General features: G+C 35.7%; 1 protein-coding gene across 1 annotated transcript in view; it reads left to right on the top strand.

The window, feature by feature from the left end:
- Positions 1 to 14,282, top strand: part of DDX10 (DEAD-box helicase 10) — a 332,834-nt gene that overhangs the window by 184,574 nt on the left and 133,978 nt on the right. The window contains exon 15 of the mRNA XM_036744864.1: positions 3,500 to 3,661. Within this exon, the coding sequence (XP_036600759.1) occupies positions 3,500 to 3,661 (162 nt within the window). The remainder of the gene's footprint in view (positions 1 to 3,499; positions 3,662 to 14,282) is intronic.

The following is a 14,282-nucleotide window of genomic DNA, read 5'->3' as shown; positions in this document are numbered from 1 at the left end:
TATTTCTTCAGTTCTTTAGATCTGAGTTTATTTGTATAAAAAGTGTTTTGTGTTTATGGTCATTTAGTTCCTTGTGTCTGTTTTGGCAAGTATATGCTCAGCTACTTTATACTGTGTAGGTATTTTAAATGGTATAAAACAATATTGAATAATATTGCTGACACAGTGTAGTTTCTCTATTTTTCACTTTTGATTAAATTTATTTTAACTTTAACTTTGTCTGAGATCCTGATTACTATCTCTGTTTTTTTACATGCTAAATTCTACTCCTGCCCTTTATCTTTGTGTGTATCTCTCATTTTTTAAAATGTTTCCTAAAAGCAACATGTTATTGAATTCAAATTTTTAATCTGCTGTTTCTATTTTATGGGTAAATTCATCTCATTCACTAAGCTATAATCACTTGTATGTTTTCCTCCTTATTTTTCGTCACTATCCTCCTCACTCTATTTACCCTATCCCTCCTCACTCCTCTTTCTATCTGCTACCTTGCCCTCCTATTCTTTAACCTACCCACCCCTCTAAAAGTCCCTCCCTTAGCCTTTCCTGCCACCCTTTCCCCTTGCTTTCATATTTCTTTCTGAATTTAAAAGACTTTATGCCCTTCTAGATACAGATATGTTGTTCCCTCTTTAACCAATTCCTGATGAGAGTAAGGTTCCAGCAGTACTCTTCCCCCTCTCCCCAGCCCCCGTTGGCTTCTCCTGTATCAGTTTTTCCTTTTATGCCTCATTTTTGTGAGATAATACTCCTTTTTATCTCTCTCTACACAGTTTTATTTTTTAAGAATAACCCTATCATACTCAGCTTAGCTCACACCTTTCTTTCAAACTACCTAAATAATGACAACCAAAGAAGTACTTCTAATGTTTTCACATATATGAAGTAAACAATTTGACCTTATTGAATCCCTACTAATTGGTCTTTAATGTTTACCTTGTATTTCTCCTGGATGTTATATGTCTAATTTTCCCTTAAGTTCTGGGTTTTTTGTCACAAAAACCTGAAAGTCTTTGAGTTTGTTAAATGTCCATTTTTTTCTTTTTTTCATTCAGGATTATACTTAACTTTGCTGGCTAAGTTACCCTTGGTTGTAACCCCAGTTCTTTTGCTTTACAGAATATAGTACTCTAAGATCTACAGGCCTTCAATATAGTAGCTGCTAGGTCTTGTGTAATCCTTATCGTAGGTCCATGATATGTAAATTTTTTTTTCTTGTTGCTTCCAATATTTCCTCCTTAACCTGGGAATTTTGAAACTTGGCTATGATATTCCTGTAAGTTTTCCTCCTGGGATCTCTTTCAAGTGGTGATTGGTAGATTTTTTTCTGTTTCTACTTTAACAACTTCTACAACTTCAGGGCACCTGAATTTTCCTTGATAATTTCTTGTAATGTTGTATTAAGATTCTTTTTTTAAATTGTAACTTTCTGGTAGTCCAACTATTCTTATTGTTTCTCCTTGATCTGTTTTCTAGATTGGTTGTTTTTCTGATGAGATGTTTTACTTTCTCTTCTATTTTTTCATTCTTTTGATTTTGTTTTATGATTTCTTTGTGTCTTAGAATGTCATTAGCTTCCCCTTGCCCAATTCTAGTTTTCAAGGACTTATTTTCTTCCTTAAGTTTTTGATTCTCATTTCCAGTTGGTTGAATTTCTTTTCATAATTTTCTTGATTTTCTTGGATTGCTCTTATTTTTTTTTCTTCTAATTTTTCTTCAGTCTCCCTTATTTTGTTTTTAAAGTCCTTTTTGAGTTCTTCCAAGAACTTTTTTTGTGCTTGGGACCACTTGACATTTCTCATTGAAAAAGGAATGACTCTTTTTTTCAGCTTCGTTATCTTTCTCTGAATATGAACCCAGATCCTCTCTATCCCCGTAGTGATTATCTATGGTTGGGTTCTTGTTTTGTTTTTAGCAGCTATTAGTGTAATCAGGTTGTAGTCTTGAGGTATGGGGAATGGTGCCCCAAGCCTCAGGTCCTTCTTACTGAGGTCTGTCTCAGGGCCCAACTTTGGACTCCTCTCCACTTGTAAGCCACAGCTGGGCCCCCAGTCACACTGTCCTGCAAAGGATCTTTCTCCCAGCAGTCCCTTTGGTGGCTGTAAACTACAGTTGTCCTCTTTGCTCCAGAACTAAAACCTTCTCCTGCAAGTGGCCACAGCCAACAGGGTCCTTGCCCCTCCCTACTGCACTCACCAGGTGCTAGCTCCTTCTCCCCGCACCCATAGCTTGTGATGTATCTCGTCAGCACAGCTGTGCTTGGCGTTACTTGACAGTGGAAGGTCTTTCAGTTTTCTTCTACTTAGTGGTCAGACCCCCACACTGTCTGAAAAATGAAAGCTTTTAAGGCCAAGGCACCACTCAACCCAATTTCCCCCAGGGGTTATCGTTTGTTGATTTTGCCAAGTTGGCTTGGAGGTATTTGCACTTCACTCTGGCCAGACCTCCAGCCCTGGAGGTCAAGACTTTATGACTTTATTGGGGTCTTCCCACATTGTTTTAAGACAACTGCTTTACCCCATGTTGATTTCTGCTGCTCCCAGGTGATGTTCTGCCTATTTTTTTTTTTTTATGGAGGAAATTTGGAGAGCTAAAAGTTTTCTGACTTATTCTGAGATCTTCCCAGAATCCTCTCAAGGACCTTTTGTAATAAATAATGAATTTTGTGTAATTCCTGACAAGAGCTGACTACTGCTTTTCTTAAATGTTAAGCTGAACAAAAAATACCACCCCCCTCCCCCCGGCCCCTCCACCAAAGATTAGGTTCTTTAGTGTACTGAAATGGTAAACTGCAGATGTCATACTTTTTATGTCTAACTAGAATAAAAAATTTTTAGAAGGGCGAAAAAGTCCTCATCTTTGAATGTTAAGATTTATTTGTTACTAGTAAGAGATCTGTTTCATGTGCTTTCAAATCATACTGTATTACATGACATTAAAAAAAAAAAGAAATAAAATACTTGCCTCAGTTCAGTCTTTTGCCTTGTGGTCTTGTTTAGTCACTAAAATTTTCCATTATTCACCATGGGGTAAGGTCTAGCTTTGTGCTCTTTTTGATGAAATGTTCAGTCTTCATATGCCTCATACTTCAGTATCACATAATTTACAGAGGTTACCGAACACCAAAATTGAAAGAGATAGCAATGGCTGTCATTCTGCATCTCTATGAGAATATCCTTTAAGATGTCACCAACAAGTAGTCACCTACGCTTTGTTTGAAGCTCTTTAGCAAGGAGGAGCCTATTTTTGCATCATTCTCCTATTTCTGGATAGCTGTAATTGGTATGAAGTTTTTTTTCTGTACATGTGTCCTAAATCTGCTTCTTTCTAACTTTCGACAAGTTCTGCCCTCTAGGGCCAAGCAGGTGTACAGAAAGCTTAAGAATCAAAGGTATTATGGCAAAAATTGCATATTTGTTTTTATCTCTCTTTTAGTTTGAATGAATGGTTGTTATACTGAATGATAAAGTTTATTGATGTCTTCTCTTTGAATTAACAGTTAGTTCAGCAGTGGCCACCTATACAGAAATCCAGCGTGAACAGAATTGAGGAAGAGGATGAAGGTGCTGGCATCAACTTGGAGAAGGCAAAGGAAAGACTGCAAGAAGAGGATAAATTTGACAAAGAAGAATACAGAAAGAAAATTAAAGCAAAGCATAGGGTAAACCCTGCATTTTATTTTTTAAAAAAATTTATTTGCAAATTTTGTTTTTATCTTATCTTTATTCCCATATATGTTGCTTCCCCTCACTTTCCCACAAGCACTCTGAGAACCATTCCTTTTAACAAAGAATAAGAAAGAGGAAAAAAAAATAGCAGTTCAGCAAAACTAATACAAAGCTGACAGTGTATGCAGTGTCTCATCTGCAGAGAAGGAAGGGAGATAAAATTTCTTTTCTGTTCTTCAGGGCCAAGTTTGATCATTATAATGTCACAGCATTCAGTTTTAGGTTTTTGTTCTTTGCATTTGCATTGTTATACTGTAAAGCCCTTCGTTTTTAATAAATTTTAAGAGAAATTGACCTTGAGTGAGTAAATTTCCCATCCTTGATCCTCAATTTCCTCATCAGTAAAATGAGGGTATTGAATTAGTTCTCTTGTAAAGTTCCCTCCAGCACTAAATCTATGGTCTTCTGATCCTCTGAATATACTTAAGTATTGATATCAACTTATGGAAATTCACTAAATCATAGATGTAAGTTATCTCAGGGTATTTTTGACATGGGTTGCTGAGATGACACCAAATTTTATTGCAATAAAACCCACAGGGTCCTATATATTTCTTAATAGACACATTTCTCACAACACATTAAGCATTTCCCCCACTTCTTTACAGAAACCCTTGTATATACTATACACTTCTTCCCCTTCTTAAACAACCTGAACTGAGTATAGTTTATATGGGAGGACTGATCACTCATCCCAGCATTAGCACCTAAACTTGGTTTATTTTTAAATTAAAGGTTGATGGTCCCTCTTATCTAGTTGGAATGAAGTATGATTGCTTCCTTGATAGTATAGTACAGCATAAATACATTATTCCTAGTAAGTATGTTGTATTTAGGCTCACCTCAGATGATTTTTTTCTGGCCTTTTATGAAGTGTGGGTTAATGTAGTAATAACAATTTAAAGAAGGGTACTCAATGGTTATGACCTGGCGATCATTATTGATCACTTCAGTAGTATTGGAATCCCTGATTCTATCAGTATGACTAAGCTTGAAAATTCATCACTCTGCAGGCGCTCTGATAACAATGAGCATTTTTTAAGACAGGTAGATTGATCATTCATTAATAGGCATAGTCCGTCACTGGGCCAATATTTAAATATTTAAAGAGATTGGGCTCTGCTAACATTGCCTCTGAGAACGTTTCATGACTTCCACAATATGAAGAGGCATCTGTAGTGGAAATAGAAACACACACACACACACACACACACACACCCCGCATGCACGCGTATATGTAGATATATATGTGTATGTGGATATGGATATGTATATACTCTTTCTGGAAAATAGTAAGGTGATATAATATCATAGCCAAAAAGGCCAACAAAATATTTGTTGTCATTAAATCAAGAGGGGTGTTGAAAAGTGAAGACGTTATCCTGCTCTTTTACAAAATTATAGTGGCAACTGCATCTATAATTTTTATACCTTTTTTGTTTGTCGCAACTCAAAAATGATGTGATTAAACTAGTAGAGGGCTGGGCTGTATAGGTAGATCTGTTAGGAGGCGGATCCAAGAGACCTGGAAATTGATAATGAATGACTGTGTTTATTGATCTAGGGGAATGGTGGAAATGGATTCAAAGAGTTCAAAGAAATGTAGAAATGGCAGTTTCTGTCAGCATTTATCAGGAAAAGCTTGGATGTACCTTATATCAGGAAGATAAGACTTATTTACCATATTTACTCTGTGCTTCTCTTGACAATAGAATGTTGTTACAGTGATCATTATCAGCCCTTGTTATATATTTATAGTCAACAGATGTTTATTAAGCACCCTCACTGTGCCAGGCACTGCAGTAAGTGCTGGGGACACAAACAGAGACAGCATAAAGTTCTGGATCTCAAAGAGCTAAGAGTCTTAACGGGGGGAGGGGGGAGAGGTTGTCAACATGCAAATGACTCTGTACATACAAGCTATATATAGTATAAAGTGAAAGTAATCAACTTTGGAATTAAGAAGAATCAGTGATGATTTCCTGTAGAAAGTAGAATTTTAGTGGGGACTTGAAGGAAGGCAGGAGATAAAGATGAGTGAGGAGAGCATTCTATACATGGAGGACAGCTGGTTAAAATGCTGAGATTGTTGAGAGATGGAATTTCTAGTTTGAGAAACAGCAAGGAGGGCGTTGTCCCTGGATTGCAGAGTACATGGTGGGGAGACAGGAGTTATAAAGTATAAGAAGACTGAAGTTTAGGGAGGACAGGTTATGAATGGCTGTATATGCCAAACAGAGCATTTTATATTTGATACTGGAGGTGACAGGGGGAACTGGGGTGACATAGTCAGACCTGCACTTTAGGAAGATGTTTCATCATTTAAGAAGAAAAGCTAAGTGGAAGATGGACTGGCATGGGTAAAGAATTGTGTCAGTGAAATCAACCTGCACACTATTGTAGCAGTCTAGTCATGCAGTGATAAGGCCTGCATAATAGTGTCAGAGGAGAGAAGGGGGCATATATGAGAGATGTTATAGTTTGTAACCTATAATTTTACTTGAGGAGTACTTTAAAAATGTCCAGATGTTGTACTTCATAGACATTACTAAGAAAATACATGATTGGAAAAAAGAGATGGGCTGGTCAAGAGTCGTTGGTTAGTTTAGTTGGAGTATTAAGTAGTCTCTGGGAATTGTTAAAAGCACTACAGCAATGGGTTCTTAACCCTGTTTTTGAAAGTGTGGGAAAGTAAAATGTTAATATGCCAAGCTTGTGACACTGATATCTATGCACCTTCAGATAGTACAATATAGTATTTAAACCTTTTCATTTCTCATTTATTTTTTCACCATATACCAGCAAGTTGATAACAAATAAGATGCTCAGACATTTTACAGAAAATAAGTCCTTCTTTGCATAATTCCAGTGCCTGACTTTGTAAGTTTTTAGATGAACAGGCTGCCCACTTCTGTGATCATCAATGTTCAGCTCCACCCACATTGTCCATCTGCCACTGCAGGGTCTATGGTTTTCTCTTATATACTGTTAACCTTAAAGTCCTCTCAGTTCTCTAGTTGAGAGAAATTGTACTTGTTTTATAATACTATCTTCTCTTTATTCCCCCTCTCCTCTAAAATAAGTTTGGCATGCATTGGAAACTAAATGTGAATTTATATTGTTTGGAGAACTTTTTGCAGCATTCCTTAAAGTAATTAGAAATGCCTTGGATTTTCACAACAAAGCAAAAGAATTTTAGCACTAAATTTAAAACTGATATAGACATAAGGCAAATGGAATTTTCAGCTGCAGTATTAACCAATCAGTGAGTGACTCAGAGATTGGTCTAGCAGCTATTTCAGAGTATTGCTTCCCAGAGAGGTCTTTGTGTGATCTTTGACTCCTGTTTACTTGGTTTCTGTTTAATAGACCATCATTTGCTTTTCTAAAGCAGCAGTCCACATCCGTTTCATTTAAAATGTGATACAATTTCACAATGCCATTTGATGAATAGGAAGCAAGTAGATATTGAATATAGCTTTGGGGATGGAAATGAATATGGAGAAATATACTATAAACATAGTGAATAAATCAACCTGAAATATACTAATTGCAAATTATTAGAGACTGGAAGCAGTTTTCCCTCTTATTTTTTGTTAGTGTCAGGAATGTCAAAAGGATTTTGGACTCCCTACAATCACTGTTTCAGGCACAAAACTCAAAACTATTATATAATATTGTTCATGTGTTGGAATCTAATAGCTCCAGCAACTTGCAAAGTATTTGTAGTATTTATTCTACTTGAGTCCCCTTCATTTTAGTATTTAAATCATGACCTAGACAGGGGACATGGGTCAGGTTATAAAGGCCTTCCTGTGCTTCCTTTTTTCCAAGCTGTAGTTGACAAAGTTAGAGGGATAAGAAACATATGAAATGTCATATGAAATTACTGATTCTGTTTCCTCCCTTCCTTTTTCAGATGGTAGTGGTTAGGATTTGGCAAGGAAATCTGAGAACTATAATGTTTTTCAGGATTTATCTACACTTAATTTCTATTTTCCTAGGATGACCCACATTATAAAGATCATATATAATGTTTGATGATAAGAAGGCTTTTTATTGTTCAGAAGTATTTATATGTGTCATACCAACTTGATTTTGTGATGATTTTTCATCAAAGAAAATACCTTTTTAGGATCAGATCTAGGAACAAAACCCCCATGAAATTGAAATTATTCAATTTGGGGCAGCTAGGTGGCGCAGTGAGTAGAACACTGGCCCTGGAGTCAGGAGGATCCGAGTTCAAATGTGACCTCAGACATTTGACACATATACTAGCTGTGTGACCTTGGGCAAGTCACTTAACCCCAATTGCCCTGCCCCTCCCCCCAAAAAAGAAAACTGAAATTATTTAATTCATAAGTCACTATTTTGAAAAAGTCCACTTTTAAAAGTATGCATAATTTATCACGGTATTTCTTTTGACAACATAATTTCTCATGTATGTATGGGATTAGGTCTTTGTGACAGGCACTTTGTGTGTAGACAAAACTCATACTTGTATGTGGTACTTTACCTGGGGCGCAGAGTTGAGTATATCTGATGCAGTTTGTAGAGTTAGGCAATAGATTACCCAATAGTTTCCATTGCTCAAACGTACTGGCATCTCTCATTGTCATGGGTGGACAGTTAAATACTCAGAAATTATTGGAAGAGTTTCAATTGATATTCTCTAGTCAAGTTAAGGTAGTTCTTTTTTCCTGTGTGAGATTAAAAATATTATAGGTACTCAGTATACTTTCTTGTTTATTTGAAAATGTTGACTGGTACTTAAAGCTAGTTCCCAGTTATTAATAATTTAATAAAGTCTTATTAAAGAATGAGAAACTTCTCATGTGAGAAGTTTGGGGGAGAAGGGACCATGGGAAGTTTGAGGAGGAATGGGGTTTGGAAGAGCAACTGTAGAGAGTGGAATAGCAAGTTGATAAGAGAGATATAATAGAATTACCTATCAGCAGTGAGGGCCCAGATGAGGTTGTGTAGCATAAATTTGTAGTGGGACCAGTTAGAATAGTTGTATAATTTTCTCCATCTTTCCATCTTCATTTAGCGGAGAATGAGAGAATGATCCAAGGCTGAGACCTGGTTGGGCGTAATTGGCTATGATAAGGGTAAGGGTAAGGGAGGATAGGGTGAGTGGGGAGAAGGGTAAGTATTCAAGAGAGGAAGACTGTATAGAGTTGAATTGGTTTACCACAGATGGAGAAAAGAGAAGGGAGTGGCTAGTGCAGGGGATATGGCCTGGGAGAGATTTGATGAATCAAGTGACTGGAGGTCATGGTGCTGGTGAAGAGGAGGATTTTATAAGGGAAGGCAGAGGCAGAGGTGAAAAGCCAGGAGATTGTGGTCAGATAGGGAGATTTCAGAATTCTTAAAAATAGATGTGAAACATTTGTGTGTGAGGGTAAGATCAAAGGTATGACCATCTTTGTGTGTGGTTGAAGTAGGGTGGAGGAGTAGTTCATGTGATGTGAGTAGGTTGAGGAACTAAGTGGTCGATGTGTTTGAGGGAAAGTCAATGTGTATGTTGACTTTCCCTTCTTTGGGGGCAGGAGTTGGGGAGGAGAGAAAAATTGCAAGGCATACTCGACTCATTGAGGAAGTAAGGGGAGTGACCTGGAGGTCTGTAAACAATAGATACCTGAATTTTGATTGTTTGGTAGATATGAATAGCATGAACCTCAGAGGAAGACAGGTCCCTGCAAAGGTAGAGGAAGAACCTAGAAGTAGCAGTGAGGAGCAAGGAGTGTTCCAACTACTCTTGCCTTGACCATTGAGCTGAGGAGAATGAGTGAAGGTGCAGCCAGAGAGGCTGTATCATCAGTAATAGCTAGTAGATAGAATTGATGGAAAGAGTGGGAAAGGAAAAACTTAAGATAAAGGCAAGTTTGTTGCCTAGGGAACAAGGCATTCCAGAGGGCATAGTGGAAGGGCTCAAGGACTAAATAGAGAACCTTCTGTTTAGTATTCAAAGCCCTTCATAACCCAGGTTTCTCCTAACTTTCTAATCTTCTCACACCTTACTCTCACCTCACACTCTTTGATCCGTTAACAGTGGCATATGGATTGTTCCTCAAAAAAGATACTCTATCTCTCTGCTCCAGGATTTTTCTTTGGCTATCCCACATGCCTAGAATGCTTTCTCTCCTCATTTCTGCCTACTAGCTTCTATGCAGTTAATAAATGTTTACTGCCTGCCTGACTGCCCTTTATATATATGATAGTTGGTTAATAAATACTTGTTGAGTAAGTGATTTTCTGTTTTAAGTGGGTTGAAGTAGCTTTGGGGAGCAAGGAGTATACCTCTTGGCCATGTAGTTCCTGTTGTGTAAGGAAGTTGTGGTCCACATTAGAGAGGATGGCAAGAGAGTGTTGTCTTTAGGAGAAAACCAGGTTTTAATTGGTGTGAAGAGGCAGGAGGAAGTGCGAGAAATGTAAGAGTAATCAATTTAGAATGGAACTTAGTTTATTAGGAGTGAACTGACAGGACATTGGAAATAAGGTTAAATTATATAATTTATATGACATTTATAACATTTTATATCACCTCAAAGTTTGGAAAGAACTTTACATGTTATCTTTTTTGATCCCCATAACAGCCCTAAGAGGTTGAGTCTATGATCCTAGTGAAATGCTATTATCCCCATTTTATAAATTGAAAAACTGAGGCTGACAAAAGTTAAATGGACTTGTCCAGGGTTACACTGCCTCTGAGATAGAATTTCAATTCAGATCTTTCTGTCTCCAAGTCAGGCATTATATCTATCCACTAGCTACCTCAGGGAATAGCAAGGTGGCTGCATAAAAGAAAATTTGCTTGGTCAGGGGATCTGAATGACAGCTGTTAGGTGATTAGAAGAGAAGGTGTTAAATTGGAGTGCTATAAATTAGCCATAAGGTAGCTATAGTTCCACATAGGAAGATGCTTTTAGATGTGATCCCAAGATTCTTATTGGAATGTCAGCTTGGGGAAACCTATTTGTAATTCTTAGGCTTGACTGCAGCTCAGTTGGGGGAAATTTTTTCCAGTAAAAAGAGAAAACTCGCCCTGCCTGCTTCCTTTCTTGTCTTTGCTCTTATTGTGAACTAAAAGAAAAATTATCCTAATACCTCTTAAATAAATTGCAGAGGCTGTTATTGGTAGTACAGGTCTATGAATTCAAAAGAAAGCCCTAAGTTTTGAGGTGACATTAGATATAGCAACCAATTTTACCAACCTCTAAAGCTCTGGAAACATACAAGTCTATATCACAATCTCCAGGAAACATCACTAATTAAATCTGGTTTTCCTTAAGCAGTAGCCTTCAAAATAAATCTCTTAAAATTGTCATTGTTTTGTTGTAAAATTTCCTGTTTTTTTTTTCTCCTCAGAGATTAGCATTGCAACAGATTGTCTTTAATATTTATTTATTGCAAATGGTAGAGTATTTTAACAACATTGTCATTTTTTTCCTTGAGTTAACAAGGAACTTAACCACTGTTGTTTCTATGGAAAATTTGTAATCTAAATTCTGAACAAGTGACTTACAAGTGTTTGGAACATAATCCAATCTTCCTATTGAAGGGTGTTGAATGAATATTTTCATATTATAAGTTATTTGTTTTTTTAAGATATAAAAAGAGACACTTTTTCTTCATTTCTGAGATCGTAGTTAATGGCCAGCACTCACTATGTACATGGCAGTGTTGCATTTGAAAATAGCTCCTTTTAACATTTCATTCACCATCATTTTCTGCAATCACTGATAAACACAGTGCCTTTTATGTAATGGTAGAATTGTCTTAGCAGCTGCATTAAACAGATCTTGAACTTGGGTCTTGTGAAGTTAAGAACTGAAGCCACCTGAGTTTCATATATCCCAGCATTCAAATCATCATTTTTTTTTATGAGCATTCAACCACATGACTGAGTCTAAAGTTATTGCCTCTACAAGTTGAATTTGTTGAATGCATACAACCCTCTTTATTTTAAAATTTTCTTGGTGCATTTTGAGAGTTAGCATAGTATAATGTTTAGAGAGCAGGATTTGAAGCAAGGAAGACCTGAGTTTAAATCCTACATCTGACACATACTGTCTACCTGACCCTGGGCAAGTCACTTAATCTTTGAGTGTTCTAGGAGACTTATAGCTATGGCCATAACTAAGATCTGAGAAATAAAAATAAGATCTGAGAAAAACTTTTATTTAAATTTTACAAAAACAAATAATAATATAAAATTAGCACCTCAACTCTGCTTCAGTAGTGAGATTGGATTGTATTCCAAAAACTGTAAATTTCATGTGATAATAATAATAATAATAATAATAATAATAATAATAATAATAATAATAATAATAAAAAGCTAAGATTTATATAGTGTTTACTATGTTCTAGGAACTGTGCTAGGCACTTTAAAATTATTATCTCATCTGATCTTTACAACAACCCTGAGAAGTAAGTGCAATTATTATATCCACTTTAAAATAAGGAAACTGAGGCAAACAGGGGTAACTTGCCCAGGATCACACAGTTAGTAGGTATCTGAGGCCATATTTGAACTCGAGTCATCCTGACTCCAGGCTGAGTTCTATATCCACTGCACCAGAAGGACTTTCCTCCCTTTGGCATTCCCAAAATCAATTAAATCACAGTTCCATTATCGCTTTGGTTTTTAAATTTCATTTCTCACTTTACTCACATTGAGCCCTTGTAATAAAGAAAAACAATGAAGCAAAACTGACAAAATTACCACATCAGACTCTCCACCTGTAGGAATTATCTCTCTTTCTCTCATTTCTAGGACCAAATACACAACCATCTTTACACAAGGGTTTGTTCAAACAAATGTGGAAAATAAAATATTTAGTCACTGTCACATCATAAAATATGAAATACCATTGGGGTTCTCAGCTTTTCTTTGTCATGGCTTTCTGGTGAAACCTATGGATACCTCATAATAATTTTTTTAAACACATAAAATGATGGAATTTCAAAGGAAAGCAATTAGTACAAGCATTTTTAAAAGTTGTAGCTGAAAAAATACAAGAAAAAGGGACCAAAAGATGACATAAATAACTTTAATTTTCTTTTTGATACATAACTTTGTGGTAGGGAGTGCCAAATTCTATCTGAGATAAACATGATTAGCATGATATTTCATAGGTAAGATTATTATGTAGATTTCTTTTTCACATGCCATATTAAAGAAAACTGCATTTCACAGCAGAATTAAAATTAGTATGTTTATTTTCGTGATATATAAGAGACAAATTTATATGCTTAAATAAATTATTCATTAGGCAACTACTTTTCTGAATAAAATAACCTTTATTTGTTAAATTTTCTGTCCAAAGGATTCATATTATGTTTTTCATGAATGATATATATCTTTATACAACTTTTGGAGTCTAAAGGATATAAACTATTAGGATGTTTTTCATATCCAATTTGTGAAAAGGTATTTGAATTTTATTTTTTGCTATTTAACAAGATTTTCCTTTTTGATAAGACTCTGCTATTCATGGCAATTAAAGGCTTACCTTTTATAATACATTATAAACTTATATTCTCATTGATTTTTAAAAATTAAATTTCCTGATTTCCTTAACTCATGTTTATTTCCTTATTTCATACTTCTTTCAACATTGATTCTTATTTCTCCTGTCATCATTTTTTACCTATGGGAAATGTAATTATTTTTTACTTCAGTCATAGTATCCCAAATTCTTTTTCTTATCTACAGATTAGGTATATTAGAAGTCTTTTATACCCTTGAAAGAATAACATGAAATATTATCTTTTAAGTCTTGTATTTAGCTCTACTCAGTAAAGATGAATTAAATTTTTTTATATATTTTATCAGAATACCAGAAATGATTCTATACATAATATGCTTATTATGGTATTAAAATATGCTTCAGTTTGAATAATTTTCCTAGTTTCTAAGCTTTAGTTTTTTGGTAGGTTGACCTCTGTTTCTTCATCACAGAATTGCAGAGTGGGAAGGGATTTCAGAGGTCATCTAAGTAATCTGTACCTCTATAAGACTTCTGTTTACAGTATCACCAACAAATGCTTTTATACAGTCTTTGACTTTTGGATAGCCCTGTCAAGTTTTTCCTTACATTTGGCCTAAATTAGCCTCCTTGATTTTTTTAAAACTCATTACTACTCGAAGACAATTATCAAGTTATCATGACTCCTCCCCCGCCACATGTTTTACAGTCTACAAATTTTCACTTCCTGTAGCACATCCTTATAGGATATAGAGTTTAGATCTTTTATCATATTAGTTGCCTTCAACTTAATACTCCATGGTGTGACCATGGCAAAAACTGCAAGAGATCTGTCATTTCCATAGACATGAATATTATCCTTTTCCTAGCATAGACTAAGATTGCTGTAGCTTTATTGGTTGTCATATTACAAAATGTTAATTCATTGAATTTAAAGGTGACTGAAATCTCCAGATCATTTTCAAATACACTCCTATTTTACTTGTGAAGTTGATTGTGTTTTTTACATTCAAATATGGCATAGTGATAGAGAATTGACTTGAAGCCAGGAAGGCCT

This window comes from Trichosurus vulpecula, chromosome 2, assembly GCF_011100635.1.
Source record: "Trichosurus vulpecula isolate mTriVul1 chromosome 2, mTriVul1.pri, whole genome shotgun sequence".
NCBI lineage: Eukaryota > Metazoa > Chordata > Mammalia > Diprotodontia > Phalangeridae > Trichosurus > Trichosurus vulpecula.
The sequence above is the reverse complement of the archived record's forward strand: the minus strand, read 5'-3'. Positions and strand labels throughout refer to the sequence as shown.